An 18,723-nucleotide genomic window follows, 5' to 3' on the forward strand; every position below is an offset into this window, starting at 1 on the left:
GCAGGGTGAAAAAAAAAAAAAAAAGAAGTAGCCAGAGGCAATGGGGTTAGTTATTGGCAAAGCAGGGGGACACCTGACCTGAGTTTATTCCCCTCACCAGAGGGCTGCGGGCTGTGAGCTGGAGGAGGATGCAGCTTCCCCAGTAACACAAGTCGGGGCTCCTGCTTGCCGGCATCATGAGCACCCGGGAACTTTTGAAAAGCACAGATGTGGAGGCCCACCCTGCAGGGATTCTGATCCCATGCATCTAGGGTGACGCCTGGACATCCCCATTTTAAAAGCTCCCCAGGTGACTGTTAAGGGCAGCAGGACTTGTGAACCAGAGATCACTGAACTCATGGCAGATCAAGGAATTGTGTCTGATGTCCTAATCAGCGAAATGATAATAAAGCAATGTATGTCACATGGGGATAACTCCATTGGGTCCTAATAAAGGATTAAGTGCTTAAAGGATTACTTTCCAATTCCTCAAGTAATATACAAATACATTTACCTTGTGAAAAATTTAAACAGTACACAGATTAAGCTAAATTCCCCTTTACGATGGCCTTATCCTCAGAGGTAACCAATGTTGTAAAATCAGTCTGTAATCTTCCAGAATTTCTATACTTTTGCATGCATATCTACATACTCATAAGAAACATATAGCAGTGTTCTGTGCATTAGTGTTATTTTCCAGAAATGGTATCATATTGTATTTATCATTCTGTAACTTGCTTTTTTTCTCTCAATGATATTTCCATATCTGCATATACAGATGCCTAATAGTATTCCATACTATAAATTATTCAGTCTATTGCCCATCCCTTAATCAACAAACATTGTTCAAGGTAGTGCAGACAGGTGTGCTCTGATCTTTGTAAGGGCTGAACAATATTCCTTAATATGAAATGTAGCACTGTTCCTTTATTGATCGTCTTTGAGGTTGCCTTCCTTTTTCATTATTTTTTTGTTAAGGTTTTTTTGATGTGGACCACTTTTAAAGTCTTTACTGAATTTGTTACAATATTGCTTCTGTTTTATGTTTCAGTTTTTTTCTTTTTTGGCAGCGAGGTGTGTGGGATCTTAGCTCCCCGACCAGGGATCGATCCCTGCACCCCCTGCCTTTGAAGACAAAGTCTTAACCACTGGACCGCCAAGGAAGTCCCTATTTTTCATTATTAAAAACAGTGCTGCAATGAAGAAAGGACTTCGAACACATATCCTTCCACGTATGGAGTGTGTGTGTGTGTGTGTGTGTGTGTGTGTGTGTGTTTTGCAAACCAGATTCCTAGAAGAGGAACAGCTTTGGTAACAGAGTATGCAGGTTTTAAATTTAGTGCCAAGCTACTTAGTGACATGGGGCCTCCCATCACCATTGTTACATATGAAGCCTTAACAGTCAAGAAAAGAGGAATTCTAGAATGTCCATTTCCAAGACTCTATGCCAAGCTCTCAGTTCCTTTCCATAAAAATCCAGTAACAGACTGCAGAATGCCACCTTTCTGAGCACCAATTCAGAGAAAAAGGAAGGCTATCATCTGGCACAAATTTTTGTACCATGACATGTTGGGGAAATCCATTCTGCAACTGACCGTTTCCTTTGGGAAGGAACGGGGAGGCGCTAAAATAAATCTTCACACTTTCATTTATATCTTAATCATAGGAAGAAAAATTCTGAGTCTTTTAGGATTTAGCACAACTACTGCATACCTATTAGTACACAGATCCTGTGTCATAAGTCAGTCCAGAGAATCAATCAATCCCTTCCCCCCCCTCCCCCTCCCCCCTCCCTCCCCTGAACAAATGTTTCAGTGTCATAATTAGGAGGTATCCTATGGCCATGAGCCATAGCAGCTTGATGAAGAATTTCACTGATGTGTGGTGGATGGTTCTTTTGAGTTTTATTTAAATTTTCTCCCAAACCTTGATGTATTTTGGGCCTGAGCTTCTGGATGTGTGCTAAGCTAATTTTCATGTGTGATAGCAAAGGAATAATTTAGAGGACAGGAGAAGGACCAGCCTGCGGTTTGCTTGTCAGGCACCCCCTGAACCTTTCCCAGCTCCTATGTGGCCACCTCGGGCCCCGGGGAGACATCAGTACATCAACACAACACAGACACACCTTAGGGGCTGGCACCAGCTCACCTCAGGGGCGATGTAGTCTGGAGTGCCACAGAAGGTCTTGGTTGTCACTCCGTCCCAGATGTTTTCCTTACACATGCCGAAATCAGCGATCTTGATGTGACCCTCAGAATCCAGCATCACATTGTCAAGTTTCAGGTCTCTGTGCAGACAGAAGATTTAGAGATTTAATTAAACGCTATTCATTTCAAGTCAACCAACAGCCACTCATTATGTGCCAGACACTACAGCAGGGGTGTTGGGGGCACAGCCATGGGTACGACCCAGCCCTTGCCCTCCAACAGCTTATAATCTGGCAGGGAGATACAAGGGTGCACAAACCCCTGTGCTTTGCTTTTCCTACAGAGCCAACTGTGCCAAGCGTCTCAGAAGGACACGGTGAGACAGCAGCTCTGAGAAGAGGACCCACAGACAGCTGAGGAAAGGACAGAGCATCCACAGAAGCTTCCTGCATCCAGGAGCATCTCCAGAGTGCACCTCTGCCACCTCAGGACCGCTTAACGTTTCGTAGGAAGATATGTTTTACACAAAATGTTTATTTTTAAAAAATCTCTGAAGATCATGGAGAAAAAAACGGATTGAGAGCATCTTATTTAACACCAAGTGCCCCAAGCTCTCCTAAGCCAGTTCCTAGGCCATGAACCCAGGAGTTTCTACTGATTCTTTCAACCAAAAAATATGTGTTGCACACCTACTATGTGACAGACACTATGCTTTGAGTGAGGTATATACTATGAACAAGATAGACAAGCATCCTGCTCTTGTTAGGATTAAATTCTAGTAGAGGGGAAAAGACAAGTACCAAGTATTCAAATCTATAAGCATGCTTATTATAGCTTCTGATGGATGGTACGAAGGAAATAAAAAGAAGGATGAGATGGACAGGAACTGAAGGAGGTTACTGTAACAGAGTGTCAGGAAGGTGTCACCTCCATGGAGTGATGTCCTAAATGACACGGGCTACACTCCCATTCTTTTATTTCATCCATGTTGATGAGGAGAGTTTGATGTCTGGGGACCCCTGCACACACCCAGTGTATCCGAAGACTCCAATATCATCACACTTTCCTCCTCCCTAAACATTGACTCCAATGTCATCACTTGGTGTTTCAGCATCAATGAGTAGGGATGATCTATGGGCCAGACTTCCTCAATCCCATTAGAAATCCAACTTCCTCAGAGGTAAAGGGATCTACTGTTCAGTTCAGATCTCTCCTTTAAATCATCTTCACTGGGTGGTGGACATCTGTGGCTTCTGCCTATTCTAGCATCCTGGGGTGAGAGCATCCTATTATTCCTTTGAAGAACCACCTTCCCTGATTCTCAAGCCATTCTCAAGCATCCTCATATTCCTTTAAAGAACCATCTTGCCTGATTCTCAAGAACCACCTTCCCTGATTCTCATGGTTGGTGATGCTGCTCTTAACTTCTGGTTCCAGGAGTGGTCATGTGGTCCTGTCCCGGCCAGTGGAAATCCTGCTGGTGACAGTGACTGGTTCAGGAATGGCCATGTGACCCACTATGAGCTACTCAAAGCCTCTGAACATCAACATCAGCCCTGGCATTTTCGCTGATACCATCAGGAAAGAGATGAGCTCTTTTTACACAGGGATTGCTCAGGTGGTAGAAAGTTAGTCTAGAAGTGCCAGGGGTCACAGATGGAGAGAAGAAAGCTAGTATACATAAAGCAGAACCTAGAGAAAGAGAATAAATGCTCATAACATCATTTGAGCCACTGGATCCATCCAGGTCTGAAGTGAGATCTGCCTCCTGGACTTCTCAGTTGTGTCAGCCAGAAAATGCCTCCATTAATGTAAGTTAGTTTGAATGGAGTTGCTGTCATCATCTTCAACTAAACAAATACAACCTGAAAATATATCCTGGCATCTACTGTCTGTGTCTGTGAGGTCTCTTCATCCAAGGGGAAGCTCACTTGCACCCCTGTTTACCAGCAGCAACATTCCACAATCTCTGGTGCTGTCCGTGGTGCTACCCACATCCAGCCTTCATGCTTCTCTACAAGCCACAGAGGTCTCTGAAGGCCAGCTTGGAACTTAGAAAAGCTGACTTTGCAGAAACTTGTTTCACCTAAACATACCAGGTCTGCATGTGATTTGATTGACAGAGATCCATGACATTCCCCTCAGCTTGACCACATGCCCCCAGAGAGGCAGCTGGGGCAACTCTGGAAGTGAGGACACCTTCATCTATAATAGAAAAGGAGCTTCAGGTGCTAAGGGCCAGCAGGTCATGGGGCTAGAGCACGCCCTGGTCATATTCTCTGTCACATAATAGTGTTTTGATAGTCCACTCCATTCTTTTGTTTAATGTAATAAATCCTCATTTCTGCTTCTAAAGGGGGCTGGTCAGATGTTTCATGTTCACAAATCCATCAAGGGCAAAATCAACACACATTCCAGAGACGGCAATCTACAAATCAGGCACTAAGTTTGGAAGGGTCGTTTGTCCTCCCCCCAACCAACATCTCCAGCCATGGTCCTCAGAGAGCGCAAGTCTAGCATGATTCCTCATCCTCTTTACTTGAGAACTGTCCAAATAACTAGAGATCCAAATGAAGAAGAGGGGGATTTATAACATTTAAAGACTTTACCAACATGAAACCAATCTCTATGAAGTTAAAAAACCATACATCTTCTGTCATGTACATTTTTTTTTTACAGTTTTCACTTGATTATCAATTGCAAATACTGTCTCCACTGAAGTTCCTGATTGTGAGCAACAAAAACCAACTCTGACTATTTCAACCGGAAAAGGAGTTTTTTAAAAGGGAATTGGGGAGCTCAGAGAATCTCCAAAAAGGTGGAAGAACCAGATTTGGAGGCTACACAGCCAGGAACAATGCCTAACTGCAGCACAGACATGCCCCAGAGAAGATGCCACTGACGTCACCACTGGGCACAGACATCCTCCCTTGTTCCATGAAGCCCTAACACTGGGCTCTGGATGCTGTTGCTAAGAACTGCTTCCCCTCACACCTCTGGAAACCAGACATAGCTGATTGACTATGGCCCCTCTCGATTCTACAGCCTCTGTTTTCTTGGTCACTAACTTCTGATTCAAGGTCTTCAGTGAGTGTGATGAGCATCAGAGCCTGAGTTGTGTGCCTGCTCTTCCTACAGAGAGGCTGTGAAAGTATCTGGCACGCTAAATCTTTAGAGGAGGATATGGACTCCATTACTACTCACAAATGAAAGGGGTTCAGATGTTGAGTGGCTTAAAAAAGTGATAAATATGCCCTAAATGTATAAATAATGGAGGAAGGGAGAATGTGTCGTTTGCAGAAAAAGCTTTGCATTTAGGCACGGTCTAGCACCTAGAATGTTAATCTTTGCATTTTATGACTTGGACCAAATGGACCCCAGATCTCAATCCAGCTCCCTGCTAGACTGGAAACCTTGCCTTCAATCCCAACCCTGTTGGCAAGGACTCTAATCATTTCATCTCCTGTTTCCTCCACTGGGACTGGATTTTCTTCCAGTAAACTTACAGTCCACTGCTTTATCTTCTCAGCAACGCTTGAGTGCCTTGATTCTATTCTGGTGGAGGCCCATCTTGTATAGGAGTTAGGTTCAAATGTCAGCACATAAGGTGAAAACCATGTAGAGTGAACAATTACCCAGGATCCCCGTTTTTTTGGTTAAGCACCAGCTGAAGTCACGGCCTTGAATTTAGGGGCCACGTCGTATGGAAGATAATGTGTACCTTTCAACACCAGAATTACATTCAGCACAAGATGCTCCCACCATGACAGTCAAAGGAGAAACTGGGGGAATTAGAGGCTTCACAGGTCCGTCTCATGCATACGTGGTGACACATATTCATGGAGGACAAGCGTGGGCTGAATGACCACACAATTTACAGTTTAAATTATTATGGTTACTCTCTGTTTCTATTTCTTCACTGAGATCACACTGTACCACGTAAAGCCACTTGGCTTCCTGATCTTCATTCTTCCATTCGGGAGCACACAGGCAGAGCGGGGACTCAATGCATTCCGGATTTGCTACTTCATGGAGTGAAAAAAAGCCCCAGGACTCTGCAGGCTTCTGGCAAGGCCCTCACCTTCCATCCCTCCATCCCACCAGGGCCCATAGCCTCACTTCCAGTTTCTGCCTTGAGATCACCAGGGCTGATCTCTTTATGCCTTTTAGTCCCATATCCTTCAATTGCTTTAGGAAGACCAGGCCTCTGAGGGTCTTCCCTAACTCTTCAGACCCTAATCTCATGCTCTGTACAGAATGACAGGCAACCCACCACCACCCAGCCCACACCAGCCCCCTCCCCTGCTTGACTTTCCTCCATAGTACTTCTCACTACTCGACAGACTGTTTTTGTATGATTTACGTATCTGTCTTCCACCACTGGAATATGAGTTCTACAAAGGTGGGGCTTTGTCTGTTTTCTTCACGCTGTATCCCCACCATCTAGACTAGAGGCCAGCACATGGTAGGCTTTCAATAAATGTTTGTCAAATGAATGAATGAATGAATGAAACGGACTTTGATGACTCTTCAGGACCTTTTAAATAGACCCGCGCCCATGCCAAGTGCCCTTTGGAAGCCCCGTGCCACGCGCCAGCCTCCCTTGCATAACAAACCAACGCAAGCCTGCACTGTAATGCCATTTGCATCCGTGTAGTGTAAGGAGAACTGTACACCCCGGACTCACTGACAAATAGCAGCCCCAGGCTCCATAGTTTGCTTGCATGAGATATAAAATGGGATGACTCATCCGGCTATGATCATACACTTGCTCCTGCAAAAACGGGCAAATGCCAAGTCCTGAGCTTAATCCTGTCTTTCAGGGCAAGCTACTCAGAGATCCATTTCCGAATTGTAGTTACATAGCAAAAAAAAAAAAAAAAAGAAGAAGAAAAAAGGAAAGAAAGAAAGAAATTTGTTTCCTAATAATATGATCCAGCACATTCTGCCAGCCATGATTCTTCAACTGCTCCCCAAATGTGGGGTCCACGGGTGAGAGAAAGAAGGGCTGGGTCCCCAGGGGTGAGTTCCCTCCTCTGAGCAAATGGTCTCACATTCGAGGCTCTGAACCATCACTGGAGGAAGATCTTCTGTCATCGTATAGAGCTGCCCAAACTTTGCCAGGGCAGTGGGCAATGCTGCCTGGCAGAGCACATGCCCAAGTTAGCACTGGAGGATTCCTCCCCCACCGTGGGTTCTAATTTTAAAAGCAGTTGAAGAAAGAGGCAGGGAAGGGAGGAGCTTAGGAACCAAGGAGACGGGAAGTAGAGCAGGGTTCACTTACCGGTAAATGATGCCCTTGCTCTGTAGGAAGAACAGACCGATGGCAATTTCTGCAGCATAAAATCTGAAATTAAAAAAAGAAAAAAGCAATGGAGAAATTCAAGGACACCATATGCTTGGCAACTCTCAGAACTCAATACAATATTGAACTGGGCATAGGACATCAATGTCCCACCATGGATGGTCAACCGTACGTCTCATAAAACGAAGTATGAGAGTTTGGACGGATGAACAGGGTTTAGAGAGCTATGAGGCTAAGGACAAAATGCGGTGGGCAGAGGTTCAGCACCTGCTTAGCGGGGCGGAGGCCACGGGATATGATGAACTGGCTGGAGAAGGATCATTTCAGACTCCAGCATGATAACGGCTAACATCTGCTGAAGGCTTACCATCAACCTTGCATCATTTCAGGTTATCATCTGATTAAATCTAAATAACAATCCTATAAGGTAGGTGATACTACTACTTCCCTGTTCCTCAAATGAGGAAACTGAGGCTTAGTGACATGAAATAACTTGACCAAGTTATACAGCTAATGAATGGCACAGCCAGTATTGGAAACAGCATCTGGCTAAAGCGTAAGCTCTTCACGAAGGCCCGGAAAGAAACAGATTTTTGAGAGAACCAGAAAGCCCCGTTACAAAGGTTAGGTGGGCCTTTGGGGAACTCTGTAAAATGTCCTGACACTGTGTCTTGTGTGATAATGGAGTGAAGGTCAGTGGTCAATTAAATGTCAGAAGTACAAGAAGAGCCAACCCATTAGGACTGTGCCAAGATACACAAATGGCACGACCTGGAAGCACGAGAATGCGAACCCTACCAGAATTAGTGCTCATGACCTGGACAGGTGGGAGGAGGGGGGCAAGGCTGAGCTGAACAGGAGCCAGCAAGCCTCTGCAATGACGGGATGGCGCCCTAGATGAGCTTCCAGAGCTTTCTAGCGGGACGATAAGAGCCTGGCAAACTCCCTAGGAGAGGTTAGCTCTGCTGATCCTATGACTGGCCGTGCTCCTATTCTCCAACAGCCGGGAGAAACAGGATGAAAGTTGTGTTCTAAAGAGAAGAGACCAGCTGCCTTGTGGACTGAAGGGGACAGAATGAACTCAGCAGGGGAAACAGATTTCCAAAGACCCAGAGTCAGTCTCTCCACCCCAAGAGCCCCAGAGCGTAGTCTCTATGCAGCTTGAGCCTTCATCTCCCTGGAACGAGGGCATCTAAGAGGGAAAGTGGTGTCAGACAGAGAACGTGAGCAAAGAAGATCTGGGTCAGAATTCTGGATCTGCCTCACACTAGCTCTGTGACCTTGAGCAAGTCTCTAAAAACTCTCTGGGCCTGGCACATAGTAAGCTCTCAATAAATATCAGCAAAGGAATACACAAAACCTACAATGACATTCCCCAAGGAAGCTATAGGGCTTTCTTTATGAGCCAGGGGCAAAACTTAGAGATAGGGACTTCCCTGGAAGTCCAGTGGTTAAGACTCCGCGCTTCCAATTCAAGGGGCGTGGGTTCGATCCCTGGTCAGGGAACTAAGATCCCACATGCCACGCAGTGCAGCCCCAAGAATCTTAGAGATAAAGAAACAGCTGTGGCTTTCAAGCTTCAAGTTCTTAGCTGGTGTCAAGAAAGAAAGAAGTATCCCATCTCAGCAGAACACCCTTTGCCCCAGCCATGTATTTCTCAGAAGCCCAAGATGTTTAAAGAAAAACTCGAGATGTTTTAAATCTCTATTCGACTAAGAACCCCAAAGAACTAACAACCCACCCATCTATCCCAAGGGAAAAGCACAGCACCAGTTCTCACTTACACAGCGTGAGGTTCCTTGAACCGGCCCACTTGTTGGATGTGGTACATGAGGTCGCCACCATTCACATACTCCATCACAAAGTACAGGCGGTCCTGGGAGAAGACAGCAAAGAGCAAAGTCAGCCTCTTACAGTTCCTTGGGTTCCAAATGGAGAGCAGGTAATAGCTGGGATTTATGATCAAAACCACCAGGACTCTATGACAGGTTGGGTGCACTGTTTCCCCAAGTGGAGTATTTGTGCCACTGGAAGTATGCAAGTGACCACAGGCAGCATGTGAATTGTTTTTTTAAATTAATAACGCTAACTTTATACTTGTCGGTACTGGAAAATATAATTAGCACATTAATGTCGTGACTTAGTGGCTATCATTGTTTAGTAAATCTTATTTTAATAAACAGTGGAGACTATTAAGTGAATCATATACCCATAATAGGTAAGCTGCAGGAGCCAGCCTCCACCATGTCCCCTGTGGTTTCCACTGCCCGGTGTTCACATCCTGGTGTAGTCCCTTCCATCTGAGAATTGGACTGACTTGTGTAACCAATAGGATATTGTAAAAATGACAGTGTGTGGCTTCCGGGACTGGTCGCGTTGTGAAATATGTGTTTCTGTTTTACTTATATATTAGGGTGGCTGGGTCACTGTGTAAAAGGGGGTTTGCTGTCAAAAGTCGCCAAGCTATGGTACGGGGCTGTAAGACCAGGAGGGGGGTAGCAGAGAAGTGATGTGTAGGGCAAAGGGTCCCGATGAAATCAATATAGGATTTGAAGTCTCTTTCCACTACTTACTAGCTGTGCAACAGCTGTTACTTAACCTCTCAAATCTCCAGCTGTCTCTCTACCTGTAAAGTGGACACAACCCACCTGCCCATAGAGTAAGTACCAAGATGACGTATGTAAAGTGTTCTAACAATGATGGCGGCCATACAACAAAGGTTTAATCCACCACTAAAAAAAAAGTCTTCCTTACAGTGCACAGAACTTTATCTTACATATAACAGTCATGTGTGCATTTATCAAATGTGTATTGAGTGTATAATAATTAGAATAAAAACAATGAAACGAAGCTACCACCTTGCAAGCACTATGTGACTAAGCTGAGCGCTTTACATATTTTGTCTCATTTATCTCTCTAAACAACCCAACATGACAAACATTACGTTTTCCCCCAGCAGGGTTTGAACCCCGGGCAGGTTGGTTTCAGAGTCTACACTTGTAACCTCGTATTATGCAGCTTCCCGTGTAAGGTTCTGACCCAGACATTGTATTGGATGTGTGGGTGTGTCCTCCCTTCTGGGAGCTTCCAGTCCAGGCCAGAAGAGGAGGGATGTCAGAAAAAGCTGGCAGACCACAAGGGACGGGTACAGGTTAATCAATTATTTTTGAAATGTCGAAGGACTTTCTCAGCCCGACTCTACTTCACCCTCTCAGCATCTCTAATGAGAGGCAGAACCCTCCACTCCAAGGCATATGAGGTTTGCAAAAAGGTCACTTACAAGTTAGTGGCAGAGTGGAGACAGTCAGCCAGAACTGCCGACACCCTGCCCCTGGTTCTTTGGGGGTTTTCTGATAGAAAACAAGCCTAAAAATAGCATCTGTCTTTGCTGCATGTTGAAGAGAACCAAAACACTTGCTTTTAAAAATTATTTTTAAAACTAGCAGATGGCATCGGCCACAGAGAGAGAAGTAAGTGAGGGAGAGATTTCAATTGCTTGCTTTCTGCTTGGAAGAACTCAACTTGCCCCCCCCCAGACTCATTAGTCAGAATCCCAACATCAGGGAGAGAGCTCCACGGTGGGTAATGCCACGCTCTGTGGTCTGTTCCTACCACTCACTGTATTTGGGGCAACCCTGAGATCTGTCATCTTCGAACTGTACTGAGCGTGGCATTGGCACACCAGTTCTTCAGCTATTAAACATTATGGTTGGCATCTTGCTGTCCTTTCATTTTCCGAGCAAATACTTAATGATGCCCACTCTTTGCCAGGCTCTTCTACTGCCAGAGATGCTACTGTGAATGATCCATGGTGCCCGATGTTAAGGATTCCCCCAGGCAAGTGGGGAGACCAGATAAACTTCCAAATGGCAATGTTTCCCAAAATGGGGTGGGAGATCATTTTAGGTGGGCTATGTTTTTACCTTTAGAGTTCTGTGTTTATTTTAATGCATATTATTAAAAATATAACTAGCACCTGAAGCCCCTGATTTGATGGCTATTATTGCTGAGGAGGGACAGTAGAATGCATGGAGTTACAAAAGAGGAGGTGTGAGCAAGACATGGCCTTATGAACTGCATAAGGCCATCCACCCAAACGTCAGTCACCTCACTTACGTTAAGATCTTTACCATGTTGTTCTAAATCATCTCCTAAAATTTACTTATTTTATAATGTTTTTTATTAACTTACCTTTTTTTTTACTTAAACACAGTTATTTAAAAATTTTAAAACTTCATACCAAAGTCATAAATGGAGATTGTCTCTGTAAAAAAATAAATGCCTCTCTGGAGTCTATTGACTCCATGCTATCACCAGTCTGGCTTTGGTACATCAATCCCTTAAATGACTTATTTTTAACATAAATGCAATTTGCCCATGTACTTCATCTCCCACTCCAATGCAAGGAACATCAAAATTTGGAAAACACTGCCAATGGCAACCTAGAGCCCATCTTGAGCAGAGAAGTGAATTTTAGAACTTTTATTGAGCATTTATGTTTGCAATTCATGGTATTAGGTGTTAAAAGGGCAAAAATGATAAGGTACAGGTCTTGTCGTCAGAAAATTCAGAATCTTGGTTAATTCCATAGGAATTCAGAATCATGATTAATATACAACTAACTAAAGCCATCATTGAAAGTAGGATGTGTTCAGAGAAATTTCATGAGAAGGACTTCAGCTCACCCACTACCTCCAATTCTGACATAATTATTCCCCCCACAGTGCCCTGAAATCTGACTTTGTTCCCCACGCTTCCTATAAAATTATTCCAAGGCTTCACAGATCTTTCTCATAGTCACGTGCAGTGGGTTTGGATCAGGACCTACTTGCTGGCCTCTCCTACATGGACATCAGAAAGTATGGATTGAACATGGACTCCAAGTCCAGATTGGCTCCTGCTACTTGCTCTGTTTTCCAAAGAGGACTTGTCACAGCTCAAAACATCAACTCTCATCGCTCTAGGCTGATGAATCTCGACTTCAATTTCTATCCTCTCCCTTTCTCCTGAGCTCCAGTCAGCTCCAGCTGGCTACAGGACGTTTCTACGTGGGTGTTCCACTGTCAACTCCAGTTAAAAGCTCTGAAAGGCAAGCTCACCATCTTTCTCTTCAAACTAGCCAGTCTGCTCAACTTTCAGTGTTTCTTCCAAATTATCACCGTTATTGCGGTTATTCTTCATTTACACACTGCCCTTGTCTCTGAAGTGTGAAACGACTTCAGTTAATTTTAAATTTCCTTTCTCCGTGACCCCTCATATTCAATCAGTAAATAAATAAAATTAAATATCTGTCACCGTAGCGTGCAAAATGGTTGGATAGAATTTTTCACATGTGGAGTGTGAATATGAGGATAGTCTGATTTAAAACGATGGCTGGATTGCATGTGCAGAATTCACCAGGGGAGGCCCTGGAGAGGGCAGGGCATTTAAAGAGATAATCACTGTGGCTCCAAGAGAGCTGAAAGTGGGATGTGACACAATGCCCATGTGACTGCCAGGAGGACATTTGCCCCTTTTAATAAGATACCATGCACAGAGAAAATCAACAATGTGGGCAACTCTCAGTGTGTACCCTGCTCTAAGGTGAGTTGCATAAGCGTTAATCTATTCAATGATCTTTAGTGATTTTCCAGGCTGGTCAGTGAATCAATCCTGTCTGTAAACTGTTCCTCTTATTGCAAAGACCCATCTGTTTCTATCAAGAAGCTGTGCAGTTAAGAGCCTTAGCTGTGGCGTGAGCTAGTACTGGGTTCAAGTACCGGTTACCCTGCTTACTTACTCTGAGACCTTGCATCAGTTACTTAAACTTCCCCTGCCTTCCTAAAGGGGCAGGAATAGCTTCTCTTCCATATGGGTTTGCAAAGATGTAACAGATAATGCATGGAGTCCATGCAAACTCACAGAGGCTCACTCAAGTGAGTGTGTGGACACCTTCTTTCCTCTGTATTCTATAGCCTAAGAATCACTATCCGAATCAAGCAACTTGATGCTCCTCTAACTGTATTTTCTGCTTTCTAAGCTTTGCCCTTCCACATAGAGAGCAAAGTTCTCAAGGGCTAGGGCCATCTCTCTTCTTCCTTGGAATTCTATGGACCTTTGATTATTGAATGAATATGCAAAGGCCACCATCAAGAGGGCAGAGAGAACCAGGCTGTGTCTATTCCTCCCCACCCCAGCTCTATATGCCTGGGTTGCATTCCTAGGTCCTTTCCTGCACTCAAGATTCTTGGATGGCTTTAGTTGCCTGAGGCCCAGACACCTATCAAGCTCTCTCCAGCTTCCTCTCCTTGGATGCATTGAATACCATGTTTGCATTGCTAGCGGCAGGCTATGTCCTGCTCCAACCCAGTTGGTCTCCTTGGATTCAAGGTGGCGTCTCCCACCTGACAAGAGCGCCAATTATTCCTTTCCTGTAGATACAACCCCTTCTTAAAGGTTCCTGCTGAATTAGTAGCCAATTACTAGGTGATTGGGCTAGGAATAAAACAACTGACCTATGCTGAATCAATCAGATTCTCTTTCCTGTGTATGAATTGGAATTCAGGGAATTTGGTGGATAGGCAAACTGCAAGGGACTAGGGAAGCCATGTTACCATGAGCAGGGGAAAAACAAAGAAAGCAAGGAAAAAGAAACAGAGATCTAGAAAGTCTAGAGTCTAGAGAGCTTTGATGTTACAGTTTCTAGATCTTCATGACGCTCAGGTACATCTTTGCCTTTGGGTTGTTTTTCTTCCAATGATTCTTTTTTTTTTTTTTTTTTTTTAACATCAGCTAGTTTGGAAGAGGTATTCTGTTTCCTGCAACTCAACCATGGCCAACTGAGACTACGGCCAAGAGTTTCCTACAGCAACGCCCTTACATTAAACTATATCCTTGGATACTGCTGCCAACCCAGAGTTGACCCCGAGTTACCAGGACCCCTTGGACACTCTCGGAGCTCAATGGACATGTCGTCAGGGGCCAACTCTACAAGTGGAATCATCCTCAACCCCCTCCCTGTCCCTTTTTGCATTCTGGGTTGACGCCCCTCCCGGCATGCCTTGCAACTGAGTTCTTGCTGGGCTACAACAGCAAATTTGGGGAGGAAGTAATTCCTGTCCTTCAATGACTCATAAAATCTAATTCTATTTAAAAAAAAAAAAAGAAAAAAGAAGTGCATATGTTCAATTGAAAAGAAAACATTTAAAATAGATGTTTTGCTTAGGAGACTTAACTGCCTGTGCCCACTGGCGGCTGAGAAACTGCATGAATGTGCTGGGCTGACAATTGTACCCGGGAAAAACTGCAAAAGGGCTGGAGGAAACATAATCCTTTTGTGCCCCTCCAGCCAGGTGCCCCTCCAGCCCAGCTCAAATAATGCGGGTAGCCTCCCTTTTTGTTTGTTCTGCACTTTGTACACCACCTCTTTTAATCCTCACTTCTTATGTCACTTTAAAGATGATGAAACGAATATGCAGATCTGTTAAGTGACTTCCTGGAGGTCACACAGCCAGTAATCATAGACCCAGATTTATCTGACTGAGAAGCTGGTGCTTATCCCTTTGTGCTTCTAGAACAATTGGCCTAAACCCCATTCTCCGAAGATCAGTTCCTCTAATGAGCAATTCTCTAAAAATTCAACCCCCTTCTGATGGCTTTTGTATCTGTGTATTTGAGTATTAACTTTTGCCATCTTGTGGCACATTCAACACTTTTAACGTGTTTTATTATCGACTCTCCTGAAATAATATAAATTCAAAATGAAGACAATTACCCACTGGCCCCTCCCTAAATCAAATCAAAGTTTTGATTTATCTTATCTGTGTCTCTGATTCTTTTCCATGTGCAGATTCAATTTTAACACATTTAGAATAATCTTTTAAATAGAATGTAATATCTTACATTTTCTGTTAACATTGCACCATGCATGCTTTTCAAGGATCTTTAAAATCCAGTTGTCTAATAATACTTCTGATGTAACTTTGCTTTTCTAAACAAGTTTTTAGAAATTAAATTTGTATCGTTTTAAGAATGACAAAAATTGTTTTGTATATTGGTAGGGTGTCTTTTTCCTTTTTATCTATTCTGACCACCTTCAAGATTTTTCTGTTTTATCAAGGATCTTTTACCTTCCAAATTCTAAGTCTCTAGCAAAAAAAACATATCAAATTTGCAGCATGTTATAATAAATTTGTCATTTTTTAAAGGTAGCTGATTCATAAAAGAATTCTGGGTCACAAAATACAAAATGACGCTCCACTCAGGCTACACTGGCCTCCTTGCTGCTCCTCAAATATGCCGAGCATGTCCCTGCCTCAGGCATTTACACTCACTCTCCCTGCTGTCTAGAACACTTTGCCCCTAGACATCCACGTGCCTCGCTCCCTCATTTGCTCTGGTCTCTGCTCAAATGTCATCCTTATCAGAAAGACCTTCCTTGATCATCCAATCAAAAATAGCATCTCTGTCTTCATCCATCTCTCCCCCCTTTATTTTTTGTTATTATTGTTTATTATCTGTCTCCTCCATTCGAATGTAAATTCCAAAGGAACAGGGGACTTTATCTCTTTTGTTCACTGATGTACCCTCACAGGGATGCAGCTGGGTCCTGACACATTTATGTCCACAAATAAATATTTGTTGACAGAATCAATAAGCCTTAGTACCCCCTGTAGACTGGCAGTAACGATCTGACTTTCAGGGATGCTGGCTTTAGGGATACTGCCTATTCCAGCCAGGACGCCTCCACCTCTAGAGCACCAATCTAGGGGTCAGGGGATATGCAACTCCAGAAGGTGAGCGTGAGACGATGACCACCTTCATGGGCCTTCCTGCTCACCTGAGCCAGGTTAACAATGGTTTGATTCACCTATAGGCAGGGCTCCCTAAATTTGAAAATCACTGCCACCACGAAATCTTTCCAATCATCGCAATATCCTTGTGGGGGTAAGTAGGTGACTCTTTCATAGTGAAAAGAACACCTGAAGGGGCATTAGGACACCTGCCACTTACCGACAGTGTAACCTGAGGCATTTCAAATTTCTGAGGGTTCGTTTCATTTGCAGAAGTGTGGACAGTAATACGTGCTTGTGGTGTTCTTGTTAAAATTAAATGTGATCATGACAATGAAGATAATTTCTAAACTAGAAAAAGGAATCTGGAAGTAAGGCAGAGGCAGGATAGCAAGGCTTCGGGGTTTGGGGTTCTAGAGTCTTACAGAACAAATGCCAGTGCCATCCCCTCCCTCACTGTGTGTGGCATTGCTCAAGTTACTGAACTTCTCTGAATATCAGCGCCCTTATCTATACATTGGGGGTAGTCACAGGGCCCACCCAGTCAAAGTGTCAGGAGGATAAAATGAGAGGTTACCTGTAGAGCACTGAGCACAGTGCCTGACACAGGCTGACGCACTAAGGCTGCTGCTTTTTGTGGTTTTGATCATCCCTGTTGAGGCCATTTTGGTAGCAACTCAACATAATCTACTAGCAAAAGCTTGGGCTCTGGGTTCAGTGGGCCTGTGACCCTGTGCTGTGTCTGGGGAAAACTACCTGACATTCCAGTTCTTCAATCCATTCACCTGCAAAGTGGGGTGTCAGATAATCCCTTCCACCCAAGAGGTTTTGTGAGGCTGGAACGAAACAGAGCTTTCAAAGGCCCACAGGATGGCAGCTGCGCAGACAGAAAGTCAGATCCACTCCAGGGATGGGAAAGCTGAAGGAGGGAGTGCCAGGTGAGGGATGCGGTCGGGCCCCTGCTGGAGCCTGGAGACAGGCTGGCTGCTGGCGGTTCTGCCCCACGTGTGTCAGGTAGAGTGGAAATCGGGTAACGTACACTCAAAAGACCTCATAGTGCAGTGATTAAGTGTAAATCCCCTTGGAGCCAGGCTGCCTGGGTTCAAGTCCTGGCCCTGAAACGTACTAGCTGTATGGCCTCAGTGCCCGTCTGTGACATTGGGATGATGTCAGGACCCATGCAAGGGCTGTCACGGATGTGGCTTATGATGGTTGGTCCTGTGCCTCACGTACAGTAGGCATTATTAGGTCTTTGAAATAAATTTATGTAAAATTAAAATATATGTGCTTAGCCAAAAGAAAAAGTAAATGAAAAAAATTTTCAGTGGGGCCCTTTTACTCAATGAGCATCTGCTGCTGAGTGGACGTGAGATGGGAGGGTCTCTGCTCTCCCCTCAGCCAACCCCGCTCAGCCCCCAAGGGCCTCGAGCTCAGCTGGCAGTGAGTGTATCTCCCCAAGCCAAGCGTAACTCTGCTACCCTGGCCTTGCTGGAGTGGGAGACCGTGGGTTGGTCTTCAGTAGGAGGCCTCCATCCCCATACAAGACTCGAATGCACTCAATTCTCGTGTTTTACGTTCTCTCGGTTCTTAATCTCTCTTTCCTGGCAGGTGACAACTCCTGGAGGGGACCCAGGGTGCTGCACAATTTCCATGCACACCCAGACGTTACTCTCCAATTCCAGAAAGCATAATGAACTACAAGGCTCAATGTTCAAAGAAGAGCCTCACATCCACTCTACTCTATCGTGTTTAAAACAGTAAATTACAAATGAAGATACTGTACTTAATGAATATTAGTCACAAATGACCAATTTCCCCCAATCTCAACACACCCAACTGAAATTGAAAACTGCTGCTCCAAGTTAGCCCAGCCTTGAGAACAAGATCTCCTTCTTGTTTACCACTCATTCTGTTTACCACTGAGACTGTCCTTTATCTGGTGATGTCCACGAGTCAGTTTGGGAACCACCCATGGAAAAAAAGAGAAGATGTGAGAATGAGAGAGTCTAGAGGTCTAAGAGTCTAGTCTAATCCCATTTCTGTCACTACTTGAATACCTTTAGGCCTTAACTCCCCAAGGTAACACCAGGGATTTGGACTTGTAAGATGTATGCCCTTCCCGATCTTTGCCAAGTCCCATGTAATGTGAATTATTGCTCACTTAATATTTTTCTTTACAAGGACTCTATTCTTTTTTTTTTTTTTTTTTGCGGTACGCAGGCCTCTCACTGCTGTGGCCTCTCCCGTTGCAGAGCACAGGCTCCGGACGTGCAGGCTCACGGGCCCAGCCGCTCTGCGGCATGTGGGATCCTCCCAGACCAGGGCACGAACCCCTGTCCCCTGCATCAGCAGGCGGACTCTCAACCACTGCGCCACCAGGGAAGCCCAAGGACTCTATTCTTTTACTCAGAAATTTTATTTTAAAAGCAAGCTTTTGTCACCTTTGGGGCATAACAGTGAGCCAGTTCATGAAAACTGTCAGATAACAAAATAATGTGTCATGCATCTATCCTGCCTTTCC

The 18,723-nt window shown here is 44.5% G+C and overlaps 1 protein-coding gene across 2 annotated transcripts in view; it reads right to left on the bottom strand.

Annotated features, from left to right (window-relative positions):
• Positions 1–18,723, bottom strand: part of PRKCB (protein kinase C beta) — a gene marked incomplete at its 5' end in the record, with an annotated part of 314,098 nt that overhangs the window by 34,627 nt on the left and 260,748 nt on the right. For both annotated transcript variants that reach the window (XM_081257427.1, XM_081257426.1), the window contains 3 exons: positions 2,128–2,266; positions 7,411–7,473; positions 9,216–9,307. In XM_081257427.1, coding sequence (XP_081113553.1) covers positions 2,128–2,266; positions 7,411–7,473; positions 9,216–9,307 — 294 coding nt within the window. The remainder of the gene's footprint in view (positions 1–2,127; positions 2,267–7,410; positions 7,474–9,215; positions 9,308–18,723) is intronic.

This window comes from Mesoplodon bidens (assembly GCF_964165515.1).
Source record: "Mesoplodon bidens genome assembly, chromosome: 15".
NCBI classification, from domain to species: domain Eukaryota; kingdom Metazoa; phylum Chordata; class Mammalia; order Artiodactyla; family Ziphiidae; genus Mesoplodon; species Mesoplodon bidens.